Genomic DNA, 22,808 nt, shown 5'->3' with positions numbered 1-22,808 from the left:
TTCTAGCATCCTAATCATGTGCACCTAGCAATTGACGATCTGGTATCTATCGCAAAGGCGTCACAAGCAAGGGAAAGGATGCGTCTGTTGCGTCTTGTACTATATTACTTGTACATCCAAGTCCTATCAGTGATATGCTCTACATATATCTAGAGCTACTATCTATACATTTATTCTTCGTAGCAGCAGCTATTGAAGCCACCAGGTTCACCGTATTATCCAATATCTATCCTCTTGAGGGAGGTACCTTCTTGTACAAAAACTACATCTGAGTAGGGAAGCGGACGAAAATACGCGCTGGCCACCATGGTATTTTCACCTGCACTACACCTCCCGCTCATGGACTTCTTGACGCACCGCACTCTGGAAGCTAGCAGTCGCCGAATTATATGTCAAAACGGCTTCTCTAAACTATTAACTGTAGGCTGAGTGCGTAGTGGTACCATGGAGTCTCTTGTGGAGACACTGCAAAGCAGTCTCTTTCTGCCCAAGCTTACATATTTGCCGCATCTCGGAAAATGTTGACAGCCACTGATTATATTTTAGTTGTTGAGGCTACTATTAATAACCTCATCGTTGAGGATGGGAGAGTGAATTGAATTCCTGAGACATGATAGGCACAACGGTGACGGTGAGGTCGACGTCCCACCGGACCCAAGGTCTGCAGACCATAAGTCACCCAGCCATATCCGATACCTCTCATCAGGAACTCCATCGACTCGATACCACCTTATTACTCTGATAAATAGTCACCTTTTCGTCCATGGTCAGCATATCATACTTCTTGTACTGACGTACCTCCTCATCATATCCATCAGTCCCAGCTCTCACCACTATCATAGACACTAGCACCTTACCCACACGGTCATCTCATGCATCCACAACAGAGCTCCAACATGGATAGAGAAGAAGCCTCTAAGCACAGGGCAGTCATGAACTGGCTGAATCCTATCCCCCCTAGGTATCCACATGATCCCCCCAACATCCTCTCCCTCGACCAAGCATTACAGCTAGTAGAAAGCGTGAGGGACGCTGAATCCAAACGCCCACGCAAAAGGAAGGCTACTCTTCGCCAAAACCAGCGAGACTGTCACTTATGCGGCCAGAAAGGTCATACAGCAAAGGATACGGCCGAAGACGGCTCATTCAAGGTATATTACTCCCTATCCTTCATATCGCCTCCCCCCCATCCCGCTCACCTAAATCTCTAAAACAAACGCGGTCTAAGAAACCAACGCCCCCGAACTCACTCTCTGCCCTTAGTGTCCCACCCGCACCACAGACGCCCAAACCATGTCAACCGAACTCGCGCGTCTCCGCGCTGAATTCACCACCGAACTCGCCGCTGTACACCAAAAAGATGAGCAAAAAAACCCCCTCCTCCAACAAAGTCAGGACCAAAATCAACATCAAAATCAACAAGTCCAACAAAACATATATCATCATCCACGCCCCCAACAACAACAAAGAACCCTATACCACCGCCACCGCCACCCCCAAACCCAAGCCGCCTACACCACCGCCCTCCAAAAAAGCAACCGCAACCTCCCCATCTGGTCTGTAAATTACTTTGAACTGCACCACGCGCTGCAACGCAAGTCAGGATTAGCACGATTTGTGGATTTTAGTGGCAGGACGCATTTTGTGCGGTTGTATAGTGAGGGGTTGAGGAGGTATGTTGAAGAGGAGAGGGAGAGCGAGAGAGAGGAAGAAGGGGAGGAGAGGGAGGTGTTGTGGCCGAATGTGCAGGTTGTTGTTGTTGGGAGAGGGGTGGGGGGGAGTTGAAGGAGGGGTGGGAAGATGGAAGGGGGGGAGGATCTGGGGTGTGAGGTTGTGTAGTTGGATGGGGAGATAATGTGAGGGTGCTTGTGATAGTGCGTGGAAATGCTGTTAGGTTTTGATTGTGTTAGTATATGCATCGCACTTCAAGCTGAATTATGCTGATTGGTCGTAATGTAATACCGACAAAGCATTTTCAATCAATAAAATCCTCACTTGCCAATCGAAACATGTGTAACATAAGTATACACATATGTATTCATTCTCGATCTAAAAGTACCCAGGGTATAAAACTTTCATCCTCATCCATCCCACTCATTACCCACCAAATTCCATCGTGATTTTTTCTTTTCTCTCAGCTAAACTGATCCCCATGTTCACTATCACCGCCAATCCTTCTCCCCGCAATCCTGCCCTGACTCAACTTCCACCGCCACCGCCTCTCCCTCTCTTCCTTTTCCCGCTCTTCCCTCTGTCTCTTCTTGCGCTCGTACACAGCCCTTACAGTGCGCTTGGTGCGCTCAGCACCCTCGTTGTAGTTTGCCCGCGCAAGATCAACAACGCTGTCGATTTGCTCAGGGGTGTACACAAAGTTCCATGTTGACATAAAGTCGCTGACCTTGGGATCTGCACCAGGCGCTTTCGGGTTGGCGAGGAAGGGAAAGTAGATGACGGTGATTCCAGAATTTGGGTGCATGAGCTCCCAGTCTTCTTCGACCTGCTTGCTTTCTGGCGATGCAGAGTCAGAAGTACGCTCTTCAGTGGTTCCGACCCAGATGTTGCAGTAGCCCAAGTCCTCAATCTTCTTCTTGGTGGGACCGTCCTTTTCTTGGGCCTGATTGAGTTTTTCTTGGGCTTCTTGTTCACTTTTGGCTTCGGCACGATCGAGGTCTTGTTGAATTTCTTCCATGGATTCGTCAGCGGGCGGCCAGCCTGCACCAACTGGCCATCCCTTGATCCCGCGCTGCCGAGCATATCCATCGGCAACTTTGAGCCAGTTGTCGGTTCTCACATCGGCAGAAGCGTCAAAGGCAACAAGTATATCCACGTTGCGTCCTGGTCGGAGCAGGGGATAGATAGGCAGGTTATTAGACATGCCAGCATCCATGAATTGGAAATTCTTTTGTTGAAAGATGCTTTCGGGACAGGTCGGAGGAAGAAACTCGCGCATACCGAGAGCATAATTAGGCATTGCAGCAGGATCGATGGGATGTACTTTAACAAGGTCATCATCCCGCTCCGCAATCATGGCATCTATGCTACTGCCCAGACCTGTCAAGCTGCGCATAAGAGGACGAATTTCACGGTAATAATGTGATAGTGTTGCGCAGAAAGCGGATCCCCAAATACCCATAAGCAGTGGGACGCGCACTTCGGGCAATGCTAGGCCGTTGTCTCGCCAGACAGTTCGGCCATTCTGGAAACGGCGACCCATGGCCCATGTTGGTATACCGGCCGATAGCTCCTCGCACCACATCTCATATGGGGTAAACTCAAACCACTGAAACCAGGCCTCCTTTCTCGCCTGCGCTTCTGCCTCGATAGCATTCTTGTCGTCTGACTGTTCGGCGAGAGGAATCTCGTGTCGTACGGCAGTGTAGATTGGGAGTGGTTGTGAGCCATTGTCGGTGAATCGTCGCTGATTTGATATCTTGAAGTCGTACTCGCTAACAGACAGCTCGCCTTTGGGAACGAGCAAGCGTGCAGCAAGCAGAGCGCCATAGATGTCTACAAGACCAAAGTCGGCGTCTGGGATACCCTTTGCCTTTTCTACGAGGCCGCTTAGTAGATACTTGCTCGTTGGGGCACTGACGAGCAGTTCAAGCGCATCAGGAGGAAAAGCAATGTGTACGCCAAGCCTATTCTTGAGATGACGAATCATACGAGCATGGCTACGTTGACTGAGCTCTGAGTAGTAGAGTGTCTGCAGCCAGCAGCTGCCACTGACTCCTGCCGTATAAGTGACACAATCGAAGAGGCCTGCTTCCTTGGTGGATAAGTATGAAGATGTGCCGGCAACAAGAGCGCGTAGTCCTCCTCCAGAGCCGCACATTGCAATGACGGGAACGTCGTCGGGGTGGATTGTGGCTTCCGGGATATCAAGGTAGCGGGCAAGTGCAGCCTTGGTGAAGTGTGCACGCTTCTCCAAGAAAGACTTTTCTTCCTGGCACAGCTCGTTGGAAACCCTGACAGAAGCATCCCAGACAATCTCTGGGTTGATCTCGGGATCATTGGCCTCGCGCCATATCTCTTCGGCCAAGGAGCCTGGGGCCATTGAGAGTTCATTCTGCAGCTTACGGATGAAGCCAGGCATGACCTTGACCCAATTGGGCACAATGTAGTCAATGATGGTATCGCCAATCTTGGAGGGAGAGGGCGACTTTGGGAATTTGTCCGTGATGGTCTGCCAGGCGGACTGGCTCTCTCCGGTTCGATTGTCGCCCTCATCCTCGCTACCGTAGCCCCTCACAACGCGAGTCTGGGGTGGTGCGTCCTGCTCTCCTGACTTGCCTTCACCTTCTTTGTTAATCTGCCTTTCGGCATCCCCGGCGGACGTCGTCTCAGTCTTGGCATCACCACCACCACCAAATATGTATCGCTTGAGAGACGGCGCATCGAGTTGAATGGGACGTAACAGCGGGTATGGAGAGTACGGAGATATCAAGTAGCCGGTGGCAGCGGTGGCAAGCAGGCAAGGAGGGCCATAGCGAAGACCGAGGGTGGCTGCCCTGGGCCTGGGAGACAGGGGATGGTGTTTTGTGTGCAGGCTGGATAATTAGCATGCGATGGTGGGGGGATGGATTTCCAGGTGGACGCACCCACGACGCGTCCCACACAGCCAAAGTTGGCCCAAATTGCGCGTGTTCCTATAGCCGGCCATGCGCGAAGATGATGGCAAGAGGGCGTGTGGTGTGAAGGCTTGTAAGAAGCATGGGCAATGGGTGTATGGGAACCGCCCACGGCTGGGGTGATGGGAAAGGCCTCAACATGACATGCCAGAATCCCACCACCCAAACTGGTTGTGGATCCCGCCGATCGAACCACGACCCGCATGTCGTATGCCAAGCCCTGCAGGAACATGCACCATCTGGCCAGAACACCCCACTTGTCTTTGCCAATTGCACGTGATACTAGTACCAGATTATTTGCAAGTTTGTTGTTGCAGTCCCATGAGCTGTTGCTCCGAGACACAACCCTGTATTTTTGAAATGACCGATCATGTAATCGTGGACAACGGGCTCGTTTGGACGGCGAACAACAAAGTAGTATAGTCAGCAACATCAACAGTTGACGCACGCGATGTGGAAGTGACCACTCATACACTAGTCTGCATTTGCAAAGAGGCCCCGTGGGAACCGCTACCAGTAAGCGGCAGGTGTTACGGACACGGCATCAACTCCGGTTTTCTTGTTGCCAATGGGAACCATCTCAACTGAAGCTGGATTCTGTGCAATGTCATCTTGATCAAACCTATGACATGTTACTCACAGGCTTTTGCGCGTTTCACTGATATCCTTTTACATGTATTCACTTTACAGCCGAGATTGGTACATGCTGCCCGTAATCGTGTTCCAGTTTCCACTTTGATTTTTCCTTACAGCATAGACGTCTAAGCAGGGTTTGTTTTCCTGTGTTAGCGTCTTGTAGGGATATTGGGGTCTGTTGCGCGCTTATTAGAAGGGCAAAATACAATTCTGGTTGCGGTGTGGTAATTCATAAACGTTGAATCGACCTGCTTGCCAGGATATATCTAGCATCGACATCAGCATCATGTACCCTTCTCGACATCCTTCGATTTGTTTCTCTTCTTCCTCATCATCGTGTTCGCCCTGTCGAGCCATTTCTTTCCATTAACTTTGCCACATCCATCCCAAAACTTCGCTGTCTTCTTCCAAATTTCACCGGCCTCTTTTAGTCCTCCACTCAATACTAAGATAACCAGATATGCCGGCCCGCAAATAAATATCATGACAATTGCAAATGTCGTGAGGCTTGTCGATGTTGGTAGAATAGACTGCATACCAAAGATGGACGTTGCAAAACTAGCAGGCAAGAACACCATGGATATAAGTGTCAGTAGATGGATATTCTTTCCTTGTGCGACAGTGGTGCGCGTTTCGAGGACTGAAGAGGCACTGAAAAGCTGTAACATGACATTAGCGATTTGATTCACCAATGATTGAGGGCTCTAGGGAAGCACTTACACCGTCGCGCAAAGCCCGTATGTCTTCCTGCTGGGCGTTGTTGTCTTTTATCATGCCGGCGAGCTGAGTCATTTGTTTTTGGATTTCATCGAGGCAAGGCACCGACGCAGCTCCAGTGGCAGCCGCTTCGCCATCTGAACTTGGAGACGTATGGCTTATTCCATCGTCGCCCGTATTTAGAAGATTTAGAAAAGATTCTTTGTTGTACAAGTCCCAACTTCTAATAATCGAAGCAATGCACTCACTGACGAGACGTAAGGAATGAAGAGCCCAGAAGTAAGTTTGTGAGTTTGAGAAATCCTTGTTTTCGAACAAAAGAGATTCTCGCACCTCGCTATCGAAGAGAAAGTCGTCCTGCCGGATACGGTCAGATTTGAATGTTGGGAATTTGGGGGTATCTGCTTGAGGGCAAACACTTACCGAGGGTACAGCAACCGAGAATATCTGATCTGCAACTTCTCTGAGACGCCTCCTCACGTTCGTCAATTCACTATTAATACCCCAGCAAAATGCTTCCACCCCGTTCTGCATTTTTCTATCTGACACACATTCCCGATTGCAAGAGAGGATTAGGAGTCTCCATGGTAATGCAACAGATGTATTTGCTCCCTCTGTATCAGAAAAGCTCCATGCCACGGATGAGCTTCCGTGGCAGATTCGGAGGTGCGGCAGATTCTTGTGGAAGGGACCTGACTTCTGACCCGGATAAACGTCCTGGTCTTGGAATGAAATATAGTAGTACTTGAGGGAGAAGAACCAGATATTTCGCGATCCTTTCCAACATGGGTCAGGGCGATAGCCAGAAGATCCCCCTCGATTGATAAAATTCGAGAATAGTCGTTCTAGATCAAAGTGGGAAGTCATGCATAACAGTAGTTGAAGTGTGATAATTGGTGGAAGTGATCGTATTTGCATGACCCGTCCAAAGGATTTGATTTCTTTCCGATGTGTTTTTGTGAATCTATCGGTATTCTGTGCAATTAGATTTCATTAGTTATCTTGAAAACGGGAGGTTGCGATGGCTGTCATCGGCACTAGAGTTTTGTACCTTCAGTAGTGTCCACAATCCTTCTGCAGCTGTAGTGGGAGGCTGAAAAAAGGTGTTGCCTAAAGTATCTATGTCTGCTACAATGTAATAGCCTGTCGTTTCCTCCTTTAGCTTTTGTTCAATTGTGGCGGCAACTCGTCCCAGGTTTGTTTCAAGCAATGAGGAGAGAAGTTGTTTAACTGCTCGGTGCTGGAATCTTTTCCCACTCAGAATATCTTGAAGACAAGCCACAAGACTGTCTAAGTCGAACGTCTCGGTGCGCAACACTATAGCTGGCCCTCGAGAACTTTGTATTTCATTCGAAGTATTTTTGCTGCTAGCTGTGGGAACCACGTCGACCATTGTGGTGGAAGTATCTGGGTCGCCACTCTCCATTTGGCTGTGAAATTTTGAGCAATTTCAGAATGTTAGGAAAGAAATAGGAAAGGTTGAATGAATGATCTCTGAGATAGACATTCTCGAAGCCAAATTTCGCCTGACAGTACAATGAAAGCTAGCGAGAAAAAAACAAATAAGTATGCATACTGCGCCCTTTCGGCTCAGCCTGCGCCCTTCAAGCTCAGCCTGCATGCCACTTTGACGATGCGCTGGGCTGCCAAATGCACTCAAGCACTGCCCCATTCAGCTGAGCCAGATTGTTCACTTTACTTGCATAGAGAAACGCCAGTTGGTAGAATACACTGCACAAATAAGTATATTTCCCCTCCTCAGCTTCGTTCTCTTTTGAAGAATAGAGGACAAACTGTTCGCCCAGTGACCAAGTCATCTTAATCTTTTACCTATCTTTCTTCAAATTACACCTATCATCTCGAAATAGACATTTACTTATCAAAACCGACCTGAGCCGATTTATCCAACAAAATTCGGGCTCAAAATATTCATTGAAAAATGTGCGAAACGAAGCAAGTCCGTTACTACAGTAGCTCTGGGCGATACGAACTCGGCAGAGGTGCCAAACCTTGCAATAAAGCCATCGATGCCCAAGCAAGGGTACTGAAGCCTGGCTGTGTACCTAAGGACATGGAGCCTTGCCCCGAATTAGTCTGCGAGATTGAAGCACAGCGAGATGCGTCGAAGTGGTCTTGCCGGTATGTCAACATCAACGGACAACGTATCTGCATAACAAGTATGAGTCGTAAACATCCCAAAGATAGTGAGTTTTCTTACTCCAAGAATAGTGCAATACATTAACGTTTAATAGGTCTTTTGGAGAGCATGTTGAGCGATTGCTAACGAGGTGGCCATCATTAACAATGAGAGAAGTAGACCGGATTGTAGGATACCTAAGACATGACGGGAAAATAGACGAAGATGGAAAAGAAGGGTCGGCACTACAAACTCTGGATTGACTAGCTAGGGTATTCTTGATAAAGCATACAGTTTCCACAAACATATTACATATATTCCAACTGTTGTTAGGAAGCGTGAGCTCTGCACTGCTAGGCCACTGCAACCCACAAAAAGGAATGAGTGACCAACAACAATTGATTTGTGTGAAAAATAGTACATGTATCACTCGAATTACGATCTACTACCCTTTCTCCCGGAAAGACCGAAGATTTTAAAGCGGTATACATGTACTCCTAGACTGAACTAAGCCGATCTGGTCCAAAGGGTACAAAATATATTAGCTAGAGTGAATCAACTCAAATCCTTAGGAGGCACACAGGGTTCAGATAGGAATGTATACTCTATGCAGTTGAGTGTTGTTCCTCTGACCCTAGGGGTACTTTGGCACGATTTTGCATTGTCTATTTAAGCAGGACCACCCACTTACTATTTGCAAAGCATTCAAAACGCTCCTGTAGTGTTACTCGTATCTGGCCCTGTGAACGCATAAGAGTGTACGTCCAACCGCTTGAGTGTGTAGCTCTTCTGAAACCAGGCATTGCGTGCCTAATACCAAAGCAGCTACGTGTTGCCGAGACAGGTATGAGACGTAGACAGCGGCTTTGGCGGTGTCAGGAAACGGTGACCCGCATTCCCGCAGCTGCTTGGGCCCTTTGCACACGCAATGCGTCTTTTTCATTGCGTACATAGTTTTTGCCGCAATGTACCGAGACGAATGGGCATATGGGTGTTTCACAGAGCTGCATGATCTTCCCGACATGGCGCGGCATGCTTGTTCAGTCTGGGGGCGGATCACCGAGGCCGGACCCTGGTTCGGGATAGCAACGTCTCCACGACAGCTCTCCACAAGGACCCCCTCACACATCATCATACGCCACCCTTATACACTCGAGCTATTTATCGTCCTGTCATTTATCACCTTTTAATGTACTAATCCATGTTCGCTTCATTCTTGCCCACCATTCTCTTATAATAGGGGTCATCCTCACCGCCGCCCACGCGTCCACATAGCCCCCGAGGCAGTCGCGAATCTTCCCAGCAGTCGCCATGGTCGCCCCACGCAGAACCGCGCTCCTTGAAGAGAGCGCCGAAGTCGAAGTGCTCTTCGCCAATATGGAGAAGATGAAGGCAATCACCAAGAAGATCCAAGGGTCCGTCAACCGACTGGATGCAAGCGGAAAGGCAGTCCAGGAAGCCATTGGGCCAATCTACGGCAACACCCAAAAGCTGCAGATTGCAAACACAAATGTCGATCGCATCATCGATGCGATAGAGCGGCTCCGCGCGCCGAGGGAAGAAAGCGCCAAGGAGGAGAGGATCATTCGCGCCGGTCCCGGGAGAGGAGACCTTGACGGCTACATCGCTTCCCTGGACCGCACTAACCTCAACCTGCTGGATCTCAAGCGCACCAATCTACGTTCGAACGAGCAAGCCATTACAGAACTCAGCGGTCTGCTGAAACTAGGCAACAAGCAATTAGAGGAAGTATTCCGGGGCATACTACAAGATAGCTGTAGAGAAAAGTTTCAGGCATTGGAATATGTCGCTAAGCGTAAGTCGATTATATGTTGTTGATGGAGAGACTCTGACCGTATACAGAGAATCCATTTCCGCGCATGGCGCAAGATAAGCTACAGAGCCTGCGTAGCATCCACAATCACATTTCGAAGACCTTTGCGCAGACGTCACAAGTAGACCTATCCCAGACACCCACACGAAGAATATACGCCGACGTTCGGGGCGAATATCTCGAGAGTACACTGAGAAGTTTGATGCAAGCATCAATAAGCACGGCTCGGAAAGTGCAGGCTGACGCTCTCTACAAGAAGGGCACAAACGGCATTGGAACCTACGTACAGGCGATAGAAGGGCTGTTTGTGGCCGAGTTTGACAACCTCAACTACATATTCGACAGGGAGGAATGGAGCGACGTCTACGTGTCGACGTGCCAGGTCTCCCTGCAAGACTTTAGTAAAACGCTGCGCGAGCTCAACGGGCATATTCAGAAGAACATCTTGACCGACTGCTTCCTAGGATTTGAGATTTGCGGGCTGGTCCGAACACTTTCCATGAGGCTCCAGAAGCAAACTGGTGCTCTCAAGGATCAAATCTACGACAGCGTCAAGCCAATCCGCGAGACATCGAAAACGTCGTTGAGCAAGATGCTCGAGGACACGAGGTCCAACACACAGGGTCTTATTGCACTGCCGATTGATGGTGGCCCAGTAGAGATTACCACGCAGACGATGCGACGGTTGCAGGAAATGACCAATTATCTAGAGCCTCTTTCATCCATCTTGGCATCGTTAGGCGAGGGCGGGTGGAACGCTGCTTCGGCCAACAACTCATCGACAACATTGGATGTGGGGCCTGATGGGATCAAGCTGTTTGGCTCTTATGCTGGCGACACAGTGGACACGCTGCTGCAAAACTTGAGTGGCAAGGCAAAGATGCTGCTCAAGGGCAAGAATCTGCAAGGCGTCTTCATGGCGAACAACATTGCAATTATTATGCGAATTATTCGTTCTTCGGAACTAGCGCCCCTAATGGAGAACTACTCCAAGAAGTTGGCCGATTGGCGGAAGCAGGGCACGGCCATGTACTTGGAGGCATGGCGAGAGCCGTCTGGCTACCTGCTTGATGTGCAGTACACGAATCGTACCAAGGAGCGGCCTACTTCGAGTGGAGCTGACTCGGCGACGATTGTCAAATCCCTGAGCTCCAAGGACAAGGATGCAATCAAGGAGAAGTTCAAGAACTTCAACACAAGCTTCGAGGATCTTGTTACACGGCACAAGTCGTACGCAATGGAGCCAGAGGTGCGCAACCAGCTCTCCAAGGAGGTACAGAACATCATTGAGCCCCTGTACAACCGGTTCTACGACCGGTATCGGGAGATTGACAAGGGCAAGGGCAAGTATGTCAAGTACGACAAGAGCGAGTTGAACAAGGCTCTGGCGAGCTTTGCATAGCGCAGGGACTGTGGCGTTGGACGGGATTCTGTTTGCTTTGGCGACGCGTAAAATACCCTTTGATTTGTATATAGGCAGTGGTAGAAGACGTTTTTGGGGGGGGGAGGGGGATGGACGCGTTATAATCTGACATGGTCAGGCCACGCCATGTGTACGACGGCGGTAGAAAATGCCCGTGAGGCCAGCGGGCATGTAATCATGTCCAAGAGCCGATGCTCGTGCCTCCTCATTTAAGCGCACGTGACTCCTGCCTTGTGGAGACATGGCCCTTTGCGACTACCATTTCCAGCCCGACGACAGGAGCACAAAAAGATCGCCTGCAACAAGAGGCCGTCTGTTGTCCTGCTGCACGCTGGCTCTCTGGCTCTCCTTCTCTCGCCCTGGCAACCGGCTTGTTCTGCTTCTTCTTTCTCTTCCACAATCTCTGCTTTTTCTTCTATTTCCAGCGACACTCGACGCCGGCACTGTCTGCGAATGGTGACGCGGGGATTTTTGGTCTAGTGCACATTGCTTTGGCGTTGCTCCAATCGCGCCCATCCCTGTGCGGACCCCTTTCCTCCCACGCAGCGACTGGCGGCACCACGACTTCCCTTCCCAACGTCGCAGCCTCCGGACACCACGCCATTTTTCTTCGCAGCCTCCGGCAACTCTTCAATTCATTGCTTTGAGTGCATCCCTCACTCGACAGCATCCCTTACCCCCCAACTGGTACGTCGTCCCTGCTTGCCTGTCTCGTTGCTGCTCATTTGTCCACATTCGGCCTGGTCCGCGTTGTCACTTTTGTTTGGCACCGACACGCATGGCCAACAACCCTCGTGCACTAAGAACCGCCTGCTGACCTCGTCCCATCTACAGGATTCCCTCACTTGACGACACTCTTCCTGCGTCTCCTGCTTTATTTCCACAATGGGTACGTGACTGTCCCCGTCGAACCACTCCGGCTCCGCGACATCACCGCCAGTCTCCTGCTGGGAGCTCGTCAGCTCCTATATGCAGATAGATTTATATACACCCATGACAGTACTATATATGACACCTGGCAAAAGCCATGATAGTTCTCTGTTACGGTTTGATGTCGCTGAGCTGGACAAGGTTGCTTTTCCGTTTCCCCTGGGCCCCTGGCTAATCGCTTTGTGCAGAATCCACCGGTCCTACTTCTCCTGCGCCGCCCACGCGTGCCTCCCCATCGCCCCCGGCTTCTTCCAGCGGCTTCCCAATGGACCAGACATTCAACGGGTCCAACCCTGCGGTCCACACCATCACGGCTAAGAACCCCAAGGCCGCTGCGGCCATGGCCAACGACATGAACATTGTCCGCAGAAAGCTTACCGGCTATGTTGGTTTCGCCAACCTGCCCAACCAGTGGCACCGCAAGAGTGTGCGCAAGGGATTCAACTTCAACGTCATGGTTGTTGGTATGTGTGACCTGCCAGCGTGTGGTATCGAGTGTAACTAATGTGTCGTCCCAGGCGAGTCTGGACTCGGAAAGTCTACCCTTGTAAACACACTGTTCAACACGTCGCTGTACCCGCCCAAGGAACGCAAGCCCCCGAGTCTGGACATTTCCAAGACTGTGTCCATCCAGTCCATCAGCGCCGACATTGAGGAGAACGGCGTTCGTCTGAGGTTAACCGTTGTCGATACACCTGGCTTTGGCGACTTCATCAACAACGATGAGTCCTGGGACCCCATTGTCAAGAATATTGAGCAACGATTCGACGCATACCTGGATGCCGAGAACAAGGTCAACCGCATGAACATTGTTGACAACCGCATTCACGCGGTCGTCTACTTCATTCAGCCCACTGGCCACTCTCTGAAGCCTATTGACATTGAGGTCATGAAGAAGCTCCACACCAAGGTCAACCTGATTCCCGTCATTGCCAAGGCCGACACCGTTACGGACGATGAGATTGACAACTACAAGAAGAGGGTAAGTCGCTTGTTTTGTGAGTGGTTGGGGCTATATTGACTTGTCCAGATTCTTGCCGACATTGCGTACCACAAGATCCAGATCTTTGAAGGACCCCGCTATGAGCTTGACGACGAGGAGACGATTGCCGAGAACCAGGAGATCATGGCCAAGGTTCCCTTTGCTGTTGTCGGCTCCAACACCGAGGTGACGACGGTTGATGGCCGCAAGGTCCGCGGACGTGCGCTCCCCTGGGGTGTGGTCGAGGTTGACAACGAGGAGCACTGCGACTTTGTCAAGCTCCGACAGATGCTCATCCGTACCCACATGGAGGAGCTCAAGGAGAACACCAACAACGTCTTGTACGAGAACTACCGCTCGGACAAGCTTGCACAGATGGGTATTCAACAGGACTCAAGCGTGTTCAAGGAGGTCAACCCTGCTGTCAAGCAAGAGGAGGAGCGCTCGCTGCACGAGGCCAAGCTCCAGAAGATGGAGATGGAGATGAAGATGGTGTTCCAGCAAAAGGTGCAGGAAAAAGAAAGCAAGCTGCGCCAGAGCGAGGAAGAGCTGTACGCCCGTCACAAGGAGATGAAGGACCAGCTGGACCGACAACGACAGGAACTCGAAGAGAAGAAGGCGCGCATCGAGTCCGGCCGGCCGATCGAAGAGAAGGGCAAGCGAAAGGGCTTCTCGCTCCGCTAAGCGCCGAGACGCAGGTGGGCGGATGGGTGGGCCTCTTCCGCTCTGGACGCATCACGCCTCAGCCTTTGGCCTTACCCTTGCCCTTGCCCCTGGCCTTCTCACTTCTCTACACCACGTTACCAGACCTTGTTTAATATAATGCGGCCGACGATACCACTGGGTGCTATCGGTAAAAGGGACAGTGCACAGCGGTGCGACACTTGGCACCGCGCACGCCAGTGTCACATCTTGGTGCAGTTGTCCGGATTGTTGATTGATACCAACGTCTTTGCGCTCCTTCCGATTCCCTTGCTTCTTTTTCTTGGCATTTTCCTATTTTTTAGTATTCGGCAGATGTAGTTCGGAGCGAGGAGTGTCGGACATGTTCTTTTCATGTATTCTACAGACCATCACACTAGGCAATTTTCATTTGTGGGTAAAAGACTTGAGGCAGGACGTGCTTATGTGTACGTGAGTGAGTGAGTGTGATGTGATGCTGTGCAGAGATAGTAGGATAAGGGGAGGAGGACACGCGGACAGGACAGATGGTCGCCAGACATGTCATTCACATGCCATAAGTAAGTATGTACTTAGATATGGCACCCATGATGCCGGCGTGATAGGCGTTGCTGGCGGCTGAGGAGATCGTCAGGGTGCGGTTGGTGCTCAGGGCGCATTGAGGTAGGTGCGTCACCCACCTGCACAAGCCAGAATTGTTGCTAGCCATGTCGTCACCCCCCCAAACGCCGACCAAGCCTGGGTTACTGCCCGCTTTCCATGTCCTTCTAAGAACACACCCTTCCCCGTTCCTCTGCCTTTTTTCTTCACACTGCATATCCTCCGCTGTATCCTGCTTTTGCAATACACATCACCCCACGACTTTTGCTGAGCCGTCGGACTCACTATCTATATCGGTAAGTCGACCCCGCCAGTCGGCCACGAAGAGTATCATGAGCGGGTCCCGAGAGCCGGGCACAAACAGCTGTTCTAGCAGCACCCAGCCGCCCTTCCGGACACATTGCACCTCCGCTCTACTATTGTACCGCCGAATCTCGTCAGCCATTTGGCATATTTTCCGAATATCTTCTGGCACTGCACACTTCTTTCTTCCTCTCTGCTGACGTACCAAGGTAGCCCCCCATTACGTAGCCCACACGACAGCTGCCACACCCGCCCAAATAGCAATAATGGCACCCCCACCGCCAGCCTCGATGCCTCTGGGTCAGCGCCTTGCTGCCCTTGCGCAAACTCTTCAGTTCGCCTGGTTTGCTGGGCACGTTACGCTGCTGCTCTCTACTCTGCGTTACGGCCTGTCTTACATCACTTTCAACTTTTCCTCGCGATGGGCGTCATTTTCCTACCGCACCGCCTTCCTGTCGGCCTGCGTTACGTACGGCATTGTTGTCTACAAGGCATACCGCGCCCGCATGAGGGCAGGAAAGCAGAGCGGTGTTGTTGCTCTTGCTACTGACGAAAATGTGCAATACTTGAGTAAGTTCCGGGCAGTACAGCACCTGCCATGAGTAGCACGTGCTAACTGAAACCTAGTCATGGCCCTCACATGGCTCTTTTCTCGCCAGATCCCGCTTGCCATCCTTCCCTTCTCCGTCTACTCCATCTTCCACGTCGCTACCTATGTGCGCTCCAACCTGTTGCCCACTATCCAGCCCCCACCTGCTGCTCAGGCCGGCGCTAAGCCCCAGGCATCAGCCGCCTCGGACGCTATCGGCAGGTTTGTCAAGGAATACTATGATGGCTCCATGACGCTTGTTGCCCTCCTCGAGATTTTCCTGTGGTTCCGCGTCTTTGGATCTGCGCTTCTCTTCCAGAGGGGCTCCTGGATCCTGCTCGTTGTCTACACTGTCTTCTTCCGCGCCCGCGTTGCGCAGAGCAGCTTTGTCCAAGAGGCCATCAGCCAGCTCACTGCTCGCATCGATGCTCAGCTTGCTAACCAGAGCACCCCTCCTGCTGCCAAGCAAGGCTGGGCTACCTTCAAGACTGTCGTTCGTCAAGCTGCCGATGCTACGGATATCCGCAAGTACGTCGGAGGTCAGCCCGGTGCGGCTCCCAAGAAGGCGCAGTAGGTGTTCAAATAAAATTATACACGCAACTTGCCTTGACTCCAACCATGTTCGACAAACCACATGTTGGAGGTGTCATTTGGTATGAATCCTGACGAAAGTACGGCAGTCATGAATGGCAATAGACATGTTTTTGTTTGGCACGAAGCGAGGTTAGTCGAAAAAAAGGAAAAAGCGTTTGCGCAGGAGATTTGGTTCATTAGCGATATCCCCGTGTATGCGAAGCTGAGATGTGTGGTGCGACGCGGCCTAATGTGGACGACTGTCGGAGAAGAAAAAGGAGAGTGTACGTCCGATTCATGGATGTTGATGGAGAGTGTGAAACTTGTCCGTGGATGATGGGCAATTTCGTAGTGGTTATTTCTGTTATTTCTTTTTTTGAACGTTGTTACCTGGTCAAGAGTCTATGGTAGTGTTTGCGCAAGTGCGAGTAAAATGAATACACGAGGATTATTGATATTGATTTGGTGTTTTTTTGGTGTGGTCAATTGAGTGAGGATAAATAATTGGTTCCCTCTTTTGGAAGGAAAAAGAAAATACGTCTTTTCATACACTGAAGTCTTGGGGTTCAAACTTTCCGTTGTAGACTGTTTGGAGCTGTTGCACATCCCAATTCAAATCAGACAATAACGCACTCAAGTTCAGAAAAATGAATAAAAAAAAGATCTTTTTTCTCTCTCTATATTGGATCTTCAGAGTTGCATGCGCTGTAAACTCTTGTTCAACCAACAGCTATCTTACCCCCGCTCCCTTTCCCAACTTTACTCCCTTTACCGAACAATGTGCATAATATATTGATTGCTGTTCGGGCTTCCCGGCTCCTCTATCCATCCATCCATCCATCCACCCTTCTTCGGCACCACCACCACCACCACCACTACCCGGAGTTTACCAGGACCCACCTGTACTTTCACATACATGCACATTCGCCTTTTCCAATTTACCCACATAATTTATGTGCCAGCGAGTATGTAGATCCATAGATTCATAAATCCATGGATCCATAGAGAGAGAGAGAGAGACGGGAAAAAAAGCAAAGAAAAGGAATAATGCAGGGTTTTGATACCGGGCCGTGAGGGGGGGGACCATAGTTTTTACCGTGGGGGGGGGGGAGAGGGAATTTTTTTTCCAACTTTTTTTTTGTTACGGGTTTGTTTGCTTTTGAGGGGGGCGGAGAGGTCGGTTCATCGGTTCGAAGAGGGAAGGTGGGCATAAGGGGAGTTTGGAAGGGGGAGGTGTTGCTTTTTACGGGTTTTGGTGGGGAGGGGGAGAAAAGTGGTAGATGCTTACATGTGCCGGGTGGTGGAGAGATGTGAGTACGGGATGGGGAGTCAGACGGTGGTAGAAGGTGGCAGAGGGTGGAGGAAGGGAAAGAAGGAAAGGTGATTGATTAGGTAAGTTAGCGAGTAGGAAGTTGTGGATATGGGAACGTGGGCTTATTTGCGATTTTCCGTGGGGGGAAGAGAGAGAGAGAAAAAAACCCATACATTGGTTATTTGCTTTAATTAATTGTACATCTTCTTTGCATCTAGCGCATCTAGCGCATCTTGTTGGTCCCCGGCCTTGCGGAACAGGGTAATCATCGAAGAAAGAGTTCTGCGGGATACAAGGAAGGAAAGGAAGAAATGTATTTAAAGAATAAAAACACAAGTCAGGTATTTCCAGATCCCCGCTGTACGACTCGCTATTGCTAGTGTCTCCGGAGCTTGCATACGTACTAGCAAGTCTGACATATAGTACCATATACATTACCGTTCTAGCTGCGTAAATTAAAGGGATGCACCTTACAAGGTCAAGGGGCTGAACATGTAGTATCGACATCTGGCAAAGGGCTAGAGAGTCTGGACTTCGCTTAGGGAGGAGAAACAAAGTTTGATGAGGGAGAGAGTGAGTCGTTGCTAATTTCCAGACTTCTTTCAGCCGACGCGTGAACTCATGTTAGATCCTTCGCGGTGTAGGAGTAGTAGCAGTATTGTAAGCTTAGCATACGAAATCTCGCAGTGATGATGATGGTAGTTGTGGTTCTAGATTCCTTACAAAGTCTGGAAGGCTAGGTTTCGGTCTTAATAGGAGATGGAGAGCGTCTAAGCTTTACGCTACAGGGCATGATGACAGCAAATACGTGTCTTTTATACACAAAGCTGAACATGGCGTGTAGACGGACTCTTTGGATCTGTGGCATCTGCCGTGGGGATTTTAGACGTGTTTGCAACTGAAACGTAGTTGTCTGGTCTTGGTGTGTACTAGGTGCAGAGAGAACTCTTCTAGCGTGCTCACATGTGGATAATGACGTATTTCAACCCATTCAAGACGCAATTCTCGACGTCTAGAGACTTTCGTCAGACTTCCCGAACAAAAGGAAGGTGATGCCTTAGTACGGGCCGCGGAGATGTCCGCCAGAGGTCCAGAACTATGAAGAGACTTTTTTTTCCATCTTGGGCGTTAGCTTCATCGGATTACTGTCGAGGTAAATTGAGTGTAGCATGTACGTCTGCATATGCAGAGAAGCGAAGACTCTAGACTACGATCGCGATTCCTGAGGCCGAAAGGCTTGGCGATTTATGTGGCAAGTGCATAGTACGGCGGAATGTGGCCGCTGGCACAAAAGCTACTAAGAGGTAAGCAGTATCGATAACTAGCAAATTAGTTTTGGCGCAGCGCGTACATGGCCACGGCAAACGGACGCACAGGCCGGGTTACAGTTTAACGACTTGCCATTGTGCTAAGTATGGAAATTTGTTGTGTCTGTGATTTTTTTGCTCTGTGCGTGCAAGTATTGGAAAGCTCCACAAGGGCCCCGTAGCACTACCGGAGAAAATAAACAGCGATACGAGATATTGAAACCGAGATGCAGCGCCGCGACATCCGAGCGCTCGGAGCCAAGTGACGAATTGGTCGTTATTTTTGTGTTTGGCAAACAATAAGTAGCGACTCATGAGAGATCAGAACATGGTTTGTGGCGAGTGGGACACTTTGCTGTAAGGAGGAGCGGGTAATGAGCTAAAGAAGGTTTAGAAAGTGCTGCGCCCCAGAGCTTGGATGTGGGGTTTGCGGCACACTTTTGGTGAGGCAAGCCCCCCTTTTTGTCCGGACAAGGCTTGGGAAGATACAGAGATAGAAGGGAACCGACGCAGCCGTATTCGCGACTAGTAGCGTACCGCGCCGTGTGTACGTGCTCACGGGTACGGGACATGGCGGTGAGGGAACAGGTGCTGGCTGCTCGGATGGCATCAGCTGCGTGGCGTGACGGGATACTTTTTTATCGAATACTAATGCAGGGCGCTCGACAGTGGTCATGGCCAAGGGCTGACATGTGTGTGTGTGTGTGTGTACATGTGTAAGAGCCGTGTGTAAGTAAGAGAGCGGGAGAGAGGCTGCGGGTTCGGGAATGCGGGTAAAGAATGCGGGTAAAGAATGCGGTGGTGGCATGTTTCGCACGAGGGCTGAAGAAGCAGGTGAATGGATGGATGTATGGATGTATGGGTGTATGGATGTATGGCAATAATGTGCTCGCAGTAGTGTAGCGCTGATGCATGCCATAGCGACCCGGGTCATCGTGGGCGGCTTGGGAGGGGTCGGCCTAAACGTTCCGGGCGGGAGGGCATAAGCTTTTTTTCTCGGGACGAGGATTTACGAGGTTGGACGGTGATTCACGGGGTATGGTTGGCGGACGTTGGGTTGTAGTACCCGTGTGTGTGTACAAGTAGTATGTCTGTGTGTGGGTTTAGTATTCGACATGAGCGACGTGTACAAAGATACCAAGTAGATGGGATGTGAGCTAGCAGAGCACGTGACGAGCTGGATCGACATGCTCAAGCGGCGGCCGAATGGAGAAGCACATGGACACAGATCAAGATGGGAGTGGTTGTCGCGTACATCAACGTGGTGGATGTCGAGGGAGGAGGATGCGGTTACGCCATGGTCTCGACCAGCGTGCGGCTGCACGTGCAATCTGGAAGAAGGCTGACAGCGATGAAGGAGGATGTGCTGGGTGCTGGGTGCATGGGCCGGTGGCAGATGGGAGACTTGGGTTGCAGCATTTGCCATGGGCGGGCTGGCGCCATCAGCACCAAGCGTGGGAGTGGGCGGGCGTGGGGCGTGTTCGCATGTGCATGTTTGGGTTGCTGGGCTGGCGCTGAGCTGCACACGCCATCGGGAGCCATGTTGCGGTGCTGCTGGGCTGGCGAGTGCGAGCTGGCCTGTGAGACCGCCATTGCCTACTGCGGCCCTGACGAGACAGGGGACCCGCTAAGTAGCGAGCTGCGCTACTCATTCCCGCTTTCACCGTCTCGGCCTGCCGCAAGCCCTATTACCTGGATGCATGCGCCTGTATATAGCTGCCTCGATGCCCTCCTTCACTACGCTCCTCTCCCCGCCGACGACATTGCAAACCCGCCTATCTGGTTCTGTTTCCGGCCATCCACCTCTGCGACCCGCTCGATGCATAATAGTACACGCTCATACTACCTACATATACAAGCCTACCCTACATGCGCATGCACATGCACATGCACAACCCCATCCACGGCTGAACAAAAAGAGAGCAAGACAAGCGCAACCCAGCCAAACAAAGAAAAAAGAAGGAAAGAAAGAAAATCAACTACCACTACTACTACCACCACCACCACCACCGACACAATGGAATTCTCTCCAGCACTCTCGATGCACAGCGACATCAGCGACATGACCGACGAGGAGCTGGACAAGTACTTCGCGAGCTGCGTCCCACTGTCGAACCTCCCCACCCCTCCCCCGGCTAAGGAACCCACTCCAGCCCGGCCATCAACCCCAACATGGAACAAGACCTTTCAGACGTCACAATCATCACAAGCCAGCACAACACCACCGCCCGACGTCACTGCTTGTCCAACACAACTAGGTCAGTACCCTCCCTCCCGCCTATGTTTTCTTCTGCACCGCCCTTTCTGTCCTGTCCAAACATGCGTCTCCAGTTCCCCTGGCCTAGTCGGACCGGGCGGCACATAGGACTTTCCCTGCATATGCTTTCTTGGCCCACGTCGCCTCATTGCACACGCTTGTATCCAAACCCATCATCCCCGCTCCACTCTTCCCAGGCGTCCCTGTCGATCTCCCAACTGATTTCCTCGCTCATCCCTTTGTCCATTGCTTACACCGGCGTCCCAACTGCCTTGGTCTCTGCTCGGCATTAATGCTAACGTACTATCAATAGCTTACGCAACCCACCTCGCCAACCTCGTCCCGCTCAACGTCTCCACACACCGCCCTCATGCATCCGTCATTCAAGGTTTCTTGATGCGTGCCGGCCTGCCTGACGACATTGTGGCGTTTGCAGCATGCATCTTGGACGGCTTGAGCAGCCGCTTTGCAGGCACCTGGAGGGATTTTGTTGCCGCGCGTCTTAGTCCGGATGTTATTATACTGGCCTCGCTATCGCTCGCACACGGCTTTCTTGTCGACCGGATGAGGTCATCGCGGCACTGGAGCATCAAGGAGAGCAACGGTGCCTTTAGCGTGCAACAAATCGAGGCAACAAAGAGGGCCATACTCCACGACATGGACTATGGCCTATCGCGCATCTCCAACGACATGGTGCAGCGCAGGCTCAAGAACATGCAACCAACCAACCCATCGCCAGTGCTCTCTGCAACCCAAACAGAGACTGTTGGCAAGGAGCCACGCCGACGCAACATGGCCTTTGTGCCGCAGGGCGCAGCCATTTGGCAGCACGGCGTCCAGACACCAGAACCCAGCCCCTGAGCATACGGCGCCATTTCTACGCGAAACGAACCTTGTCTAATTCCACATGCTTACATACATTCCATTTAGCTGGCTCTGTTCACGATACCCCCATCCTTCCGGCGCTTCTAACATTTTAATGACGGCGCGCATTGCGCATCTTTGGGCGTTTTGTTATTTTGGCGTGCATTGGGCCGGGCAGCCCCGGCCAGGTCAACCTGTATGGTCCCGACAAAGTGGACCACTGTGGATTTTTACATATATATAGTAGACGGGCGGATTTTCGGACGGTGTTCCTCTGTTATCTTGCATGTATCAAAAAATACCCACGGTAGAGAGGTAGAGAGGTAGTTCAGTAGCAGGTATTGATATTCGTAGTGAGCAGGTCGGTGACTTGCAAAAGCCAGTTTTGTTGCCTTGGACTGCATATTTTTCACATTGTGCCAGCATGTGTTGTTCGATTCAGGCCTGGCAAACGCGTTGAGGGTGACATTGAATTTTGACTTGGATGCTTGTCACGTGTGTTTTGGATTGATTGACTGTGAGTAAACATGCATCAGACACAACCGCGAGGCTGCGGACCTTCGGCACTAGTCCCGTTGTGGGAAGCTTGCGCCACTCTCCACCGTCAAGCCACATGAGGACATGTGAAATTACTTTTCGATTCCACAGCAAAACAGCATTTGGAGCCGGCCCGACCTGTTTCCTATTGCACACAAGCTTTTGATGTCTTACAGAGTTGTCTGCAAGGAATATGACAGAGATGGTGCGCACAATGCACACACATGGCACATATGCATACACACATATATATACATACATACACACACACGCCCACATGAAGCCATGGTATGGAGGGGTATCTCAACCCAAGAGGGGCACGTCGACGTCAGCTCCCTTCCAATGTGGCCATGGGAACCACCACGCTACCACACTACCACGCACACCACTCGCGCCAAGGGACGTGTATGCATGGGTTCATTGGGCACGTCGTCTGTCACGACCTGGCTCAGTGGTGGACAACGGGTTCGTGGGGTTGCTGCTTACCCCACTTTGTAC

At 51.0% G+C, this 22,808-nt stretch overlaps 9 protein-coding genes across 9 annotated transcripts; 5 read left to right on the top strand and 4 right to left on the bottom strand.

Moving 5' to 3' along the window:
* Positions 1–896: 896 nt before the first annotated feature.
* Positions 897–1,785, top strand: COCMIDRAFT_28983 (uncharacterized protein; the record flags this gene model as incomplete). The annotated part of the gene is made up of 2 exons (XM_007692904.1): positions 897–1,151; positions 1,264–1,785. The coding sequence occupies 2 exons, from the start codon at positions 897–899 to the stop codon at positions 1,783–1,785; spliced, it is 777 nt and encodes a 258-aa protein (XP_007691094.1).
* A 349-nt stretch (positions 1,786–2,134) lies between these two features.
* Positions 2,135–4,660, bottom strand: COCMIDRAFT_28982 (uncharacterized protein; the record flags this gene model as incomplete). Its single annotated transcript, XM_007692903.1, has 2 exons — positions 2,135–4,514; positions 4,599–4,660. 2 exons carry the CDS (start codon positions 4,658–4,660, stop codon positions 2,135–2,137), a joined length of 2,442 nt encoding a protein of 813 aa, XP_007691093.1.
* Positions 4,661–5,548: 888 nt separating this feature from the next.
* COCMIDRAFT_8028 (uncharacterized protein) lies at positions 5,549–6,515 on the bottom strand (the record flags this gene model as incomplete). Its single annotated transcript, XM_007692899.1, has 3 exons — positions 5,549–5,923; positions 5,985–6,338; positions 6,405–6,515. The coding sequence occupies 3 exons, from the start codon at positions 6,513–6,515 to the stop codon at positions 5,549–5,551; spliced, it is 840 nt and encodes a 279-aa protein (XP_007691089.1).
* Positions 6,516–9,429: 2,914 nt separating this feature from the next.
* COCMIDRAFT_8027 (uncharacterized protein) lies at positions 9,430–11,354 on the top strand (the record flags this gene model as incomplete). The annotated part of the gene is made up of 2 exons (XM_007692898.1): positions 9,430–9,934; positions 9,982–11,354. The coding sequence occupies 2 exons, from the start codon at positions 9,430–9,432 to the stop codon at positions 11,352–11,354; spliced, it is 1,878 nt and encodes a 625-aa protein (XP_007691088.1).
* Positions 11,355–11,584: 230 nt separating this feature from the next.
* On the bottom strand, positions 11,585–11,821 carry COCMIDRAFT_103665 (uncharacterized protein; the record flags this gene model as incomplete). Its single annotated transcript, XM_007692918.1, has 1 exon — positions 11,585–11,821. A coding segment is annotated over one exon (237 nt), but the record flags the coding sequence as incomplete, so codon positions are not given.
* A 749-nt stretch (positions 11,822–12,570) lies between these two features.
* On the top strand, positions 12,571–13,971 carry COCMIDRAFT_103662 (uncharacterized protein; the record flags this gene model as incomplete). The annotated part of the gene is made up of 3 exons (XM_007692917.1): positions 12,571–12,769; positions 12,824–13,287; positions 13,336–13,971. 3 exons carry the CDS (start codon positions 12,571–12,573, stop codon positions 13,969–13,971), a joined length of 1,299 nt encoding a protein of 432 aa, XP_007691107.1.
* A 1,166-nt stretch (positions 13,972–15,137) lies between these two features.
* On the top strand, positions 15,138–16,034 carry COCMIDRAFT_103672 (uncharacterized protein; the record flags this gene model as incomplete). Its single annotated transcript, XM_007692916.1, has 2 exons — positions 15,138–15,441; positions 15,499–16,034. 2 exons carry the CDS (start codon positions 15,138–15,140, stop codon positions 16,032–16,034), a joined length of 840 nt encoding a protein of 279 aa, XP_007691106.1.
* A 2,997-nt stretch (positions 16,035–19,031) lies between these two features.
* Positions 19,032–19,328, bottom strand: COCMIDRAFT_103620 (uncharacterized protein; the record flags this gene model as incomplete). Its single annotated transcript, XM_007692915.1, has 1 exon — positions 19,032–19,328. One exon carries the CDS (start codon positions 19,326–19,328, stop codon positions 19,032–19,034), a length of 297 nt encoding a protein of 98 aa, XP_007691105.1.
* A 1,341-nt stretch (positions 19,329–20,669) lies between these two features.
* COCMIDRAFT_103674 (uncharacterized protein) lies at positions 20,670–21,770 on the top strand (the record flags this gene model as incomplete). The annotated part of the gene is made up of 2 exons (XM_007692914.1): positions 20,670–20,910; positions 21,223–21,770. 2 exons carry the CDS (start codon positions 20,670–20,672, stop codon positions 21,768–21,770), a joined length of 789 nt encoding a protein of 262 aa, XP_007691104.1.
* Positions 21,771–22,808: the final 1,038 nt, after the last annotated feature.

This window comes from Bipolaris oryzae, assembly GCF_000523455.1.
Source record: "Bipolaris oryzae ATCC 44560 unplaced genomic scaffold scaffold_145, whole genome shotgun sequence".
NCBI lineage: Eukaryota > Fungi > Ascomycota > Dothideomycetes > Pleosporales > Pleosporaceae > Bipolaris > Bipolaris oryzae.
Note: the sequence above shows the minus strand (reverse complement) of the source record. Positions and strands in the feature narration are given on the sequence as shown.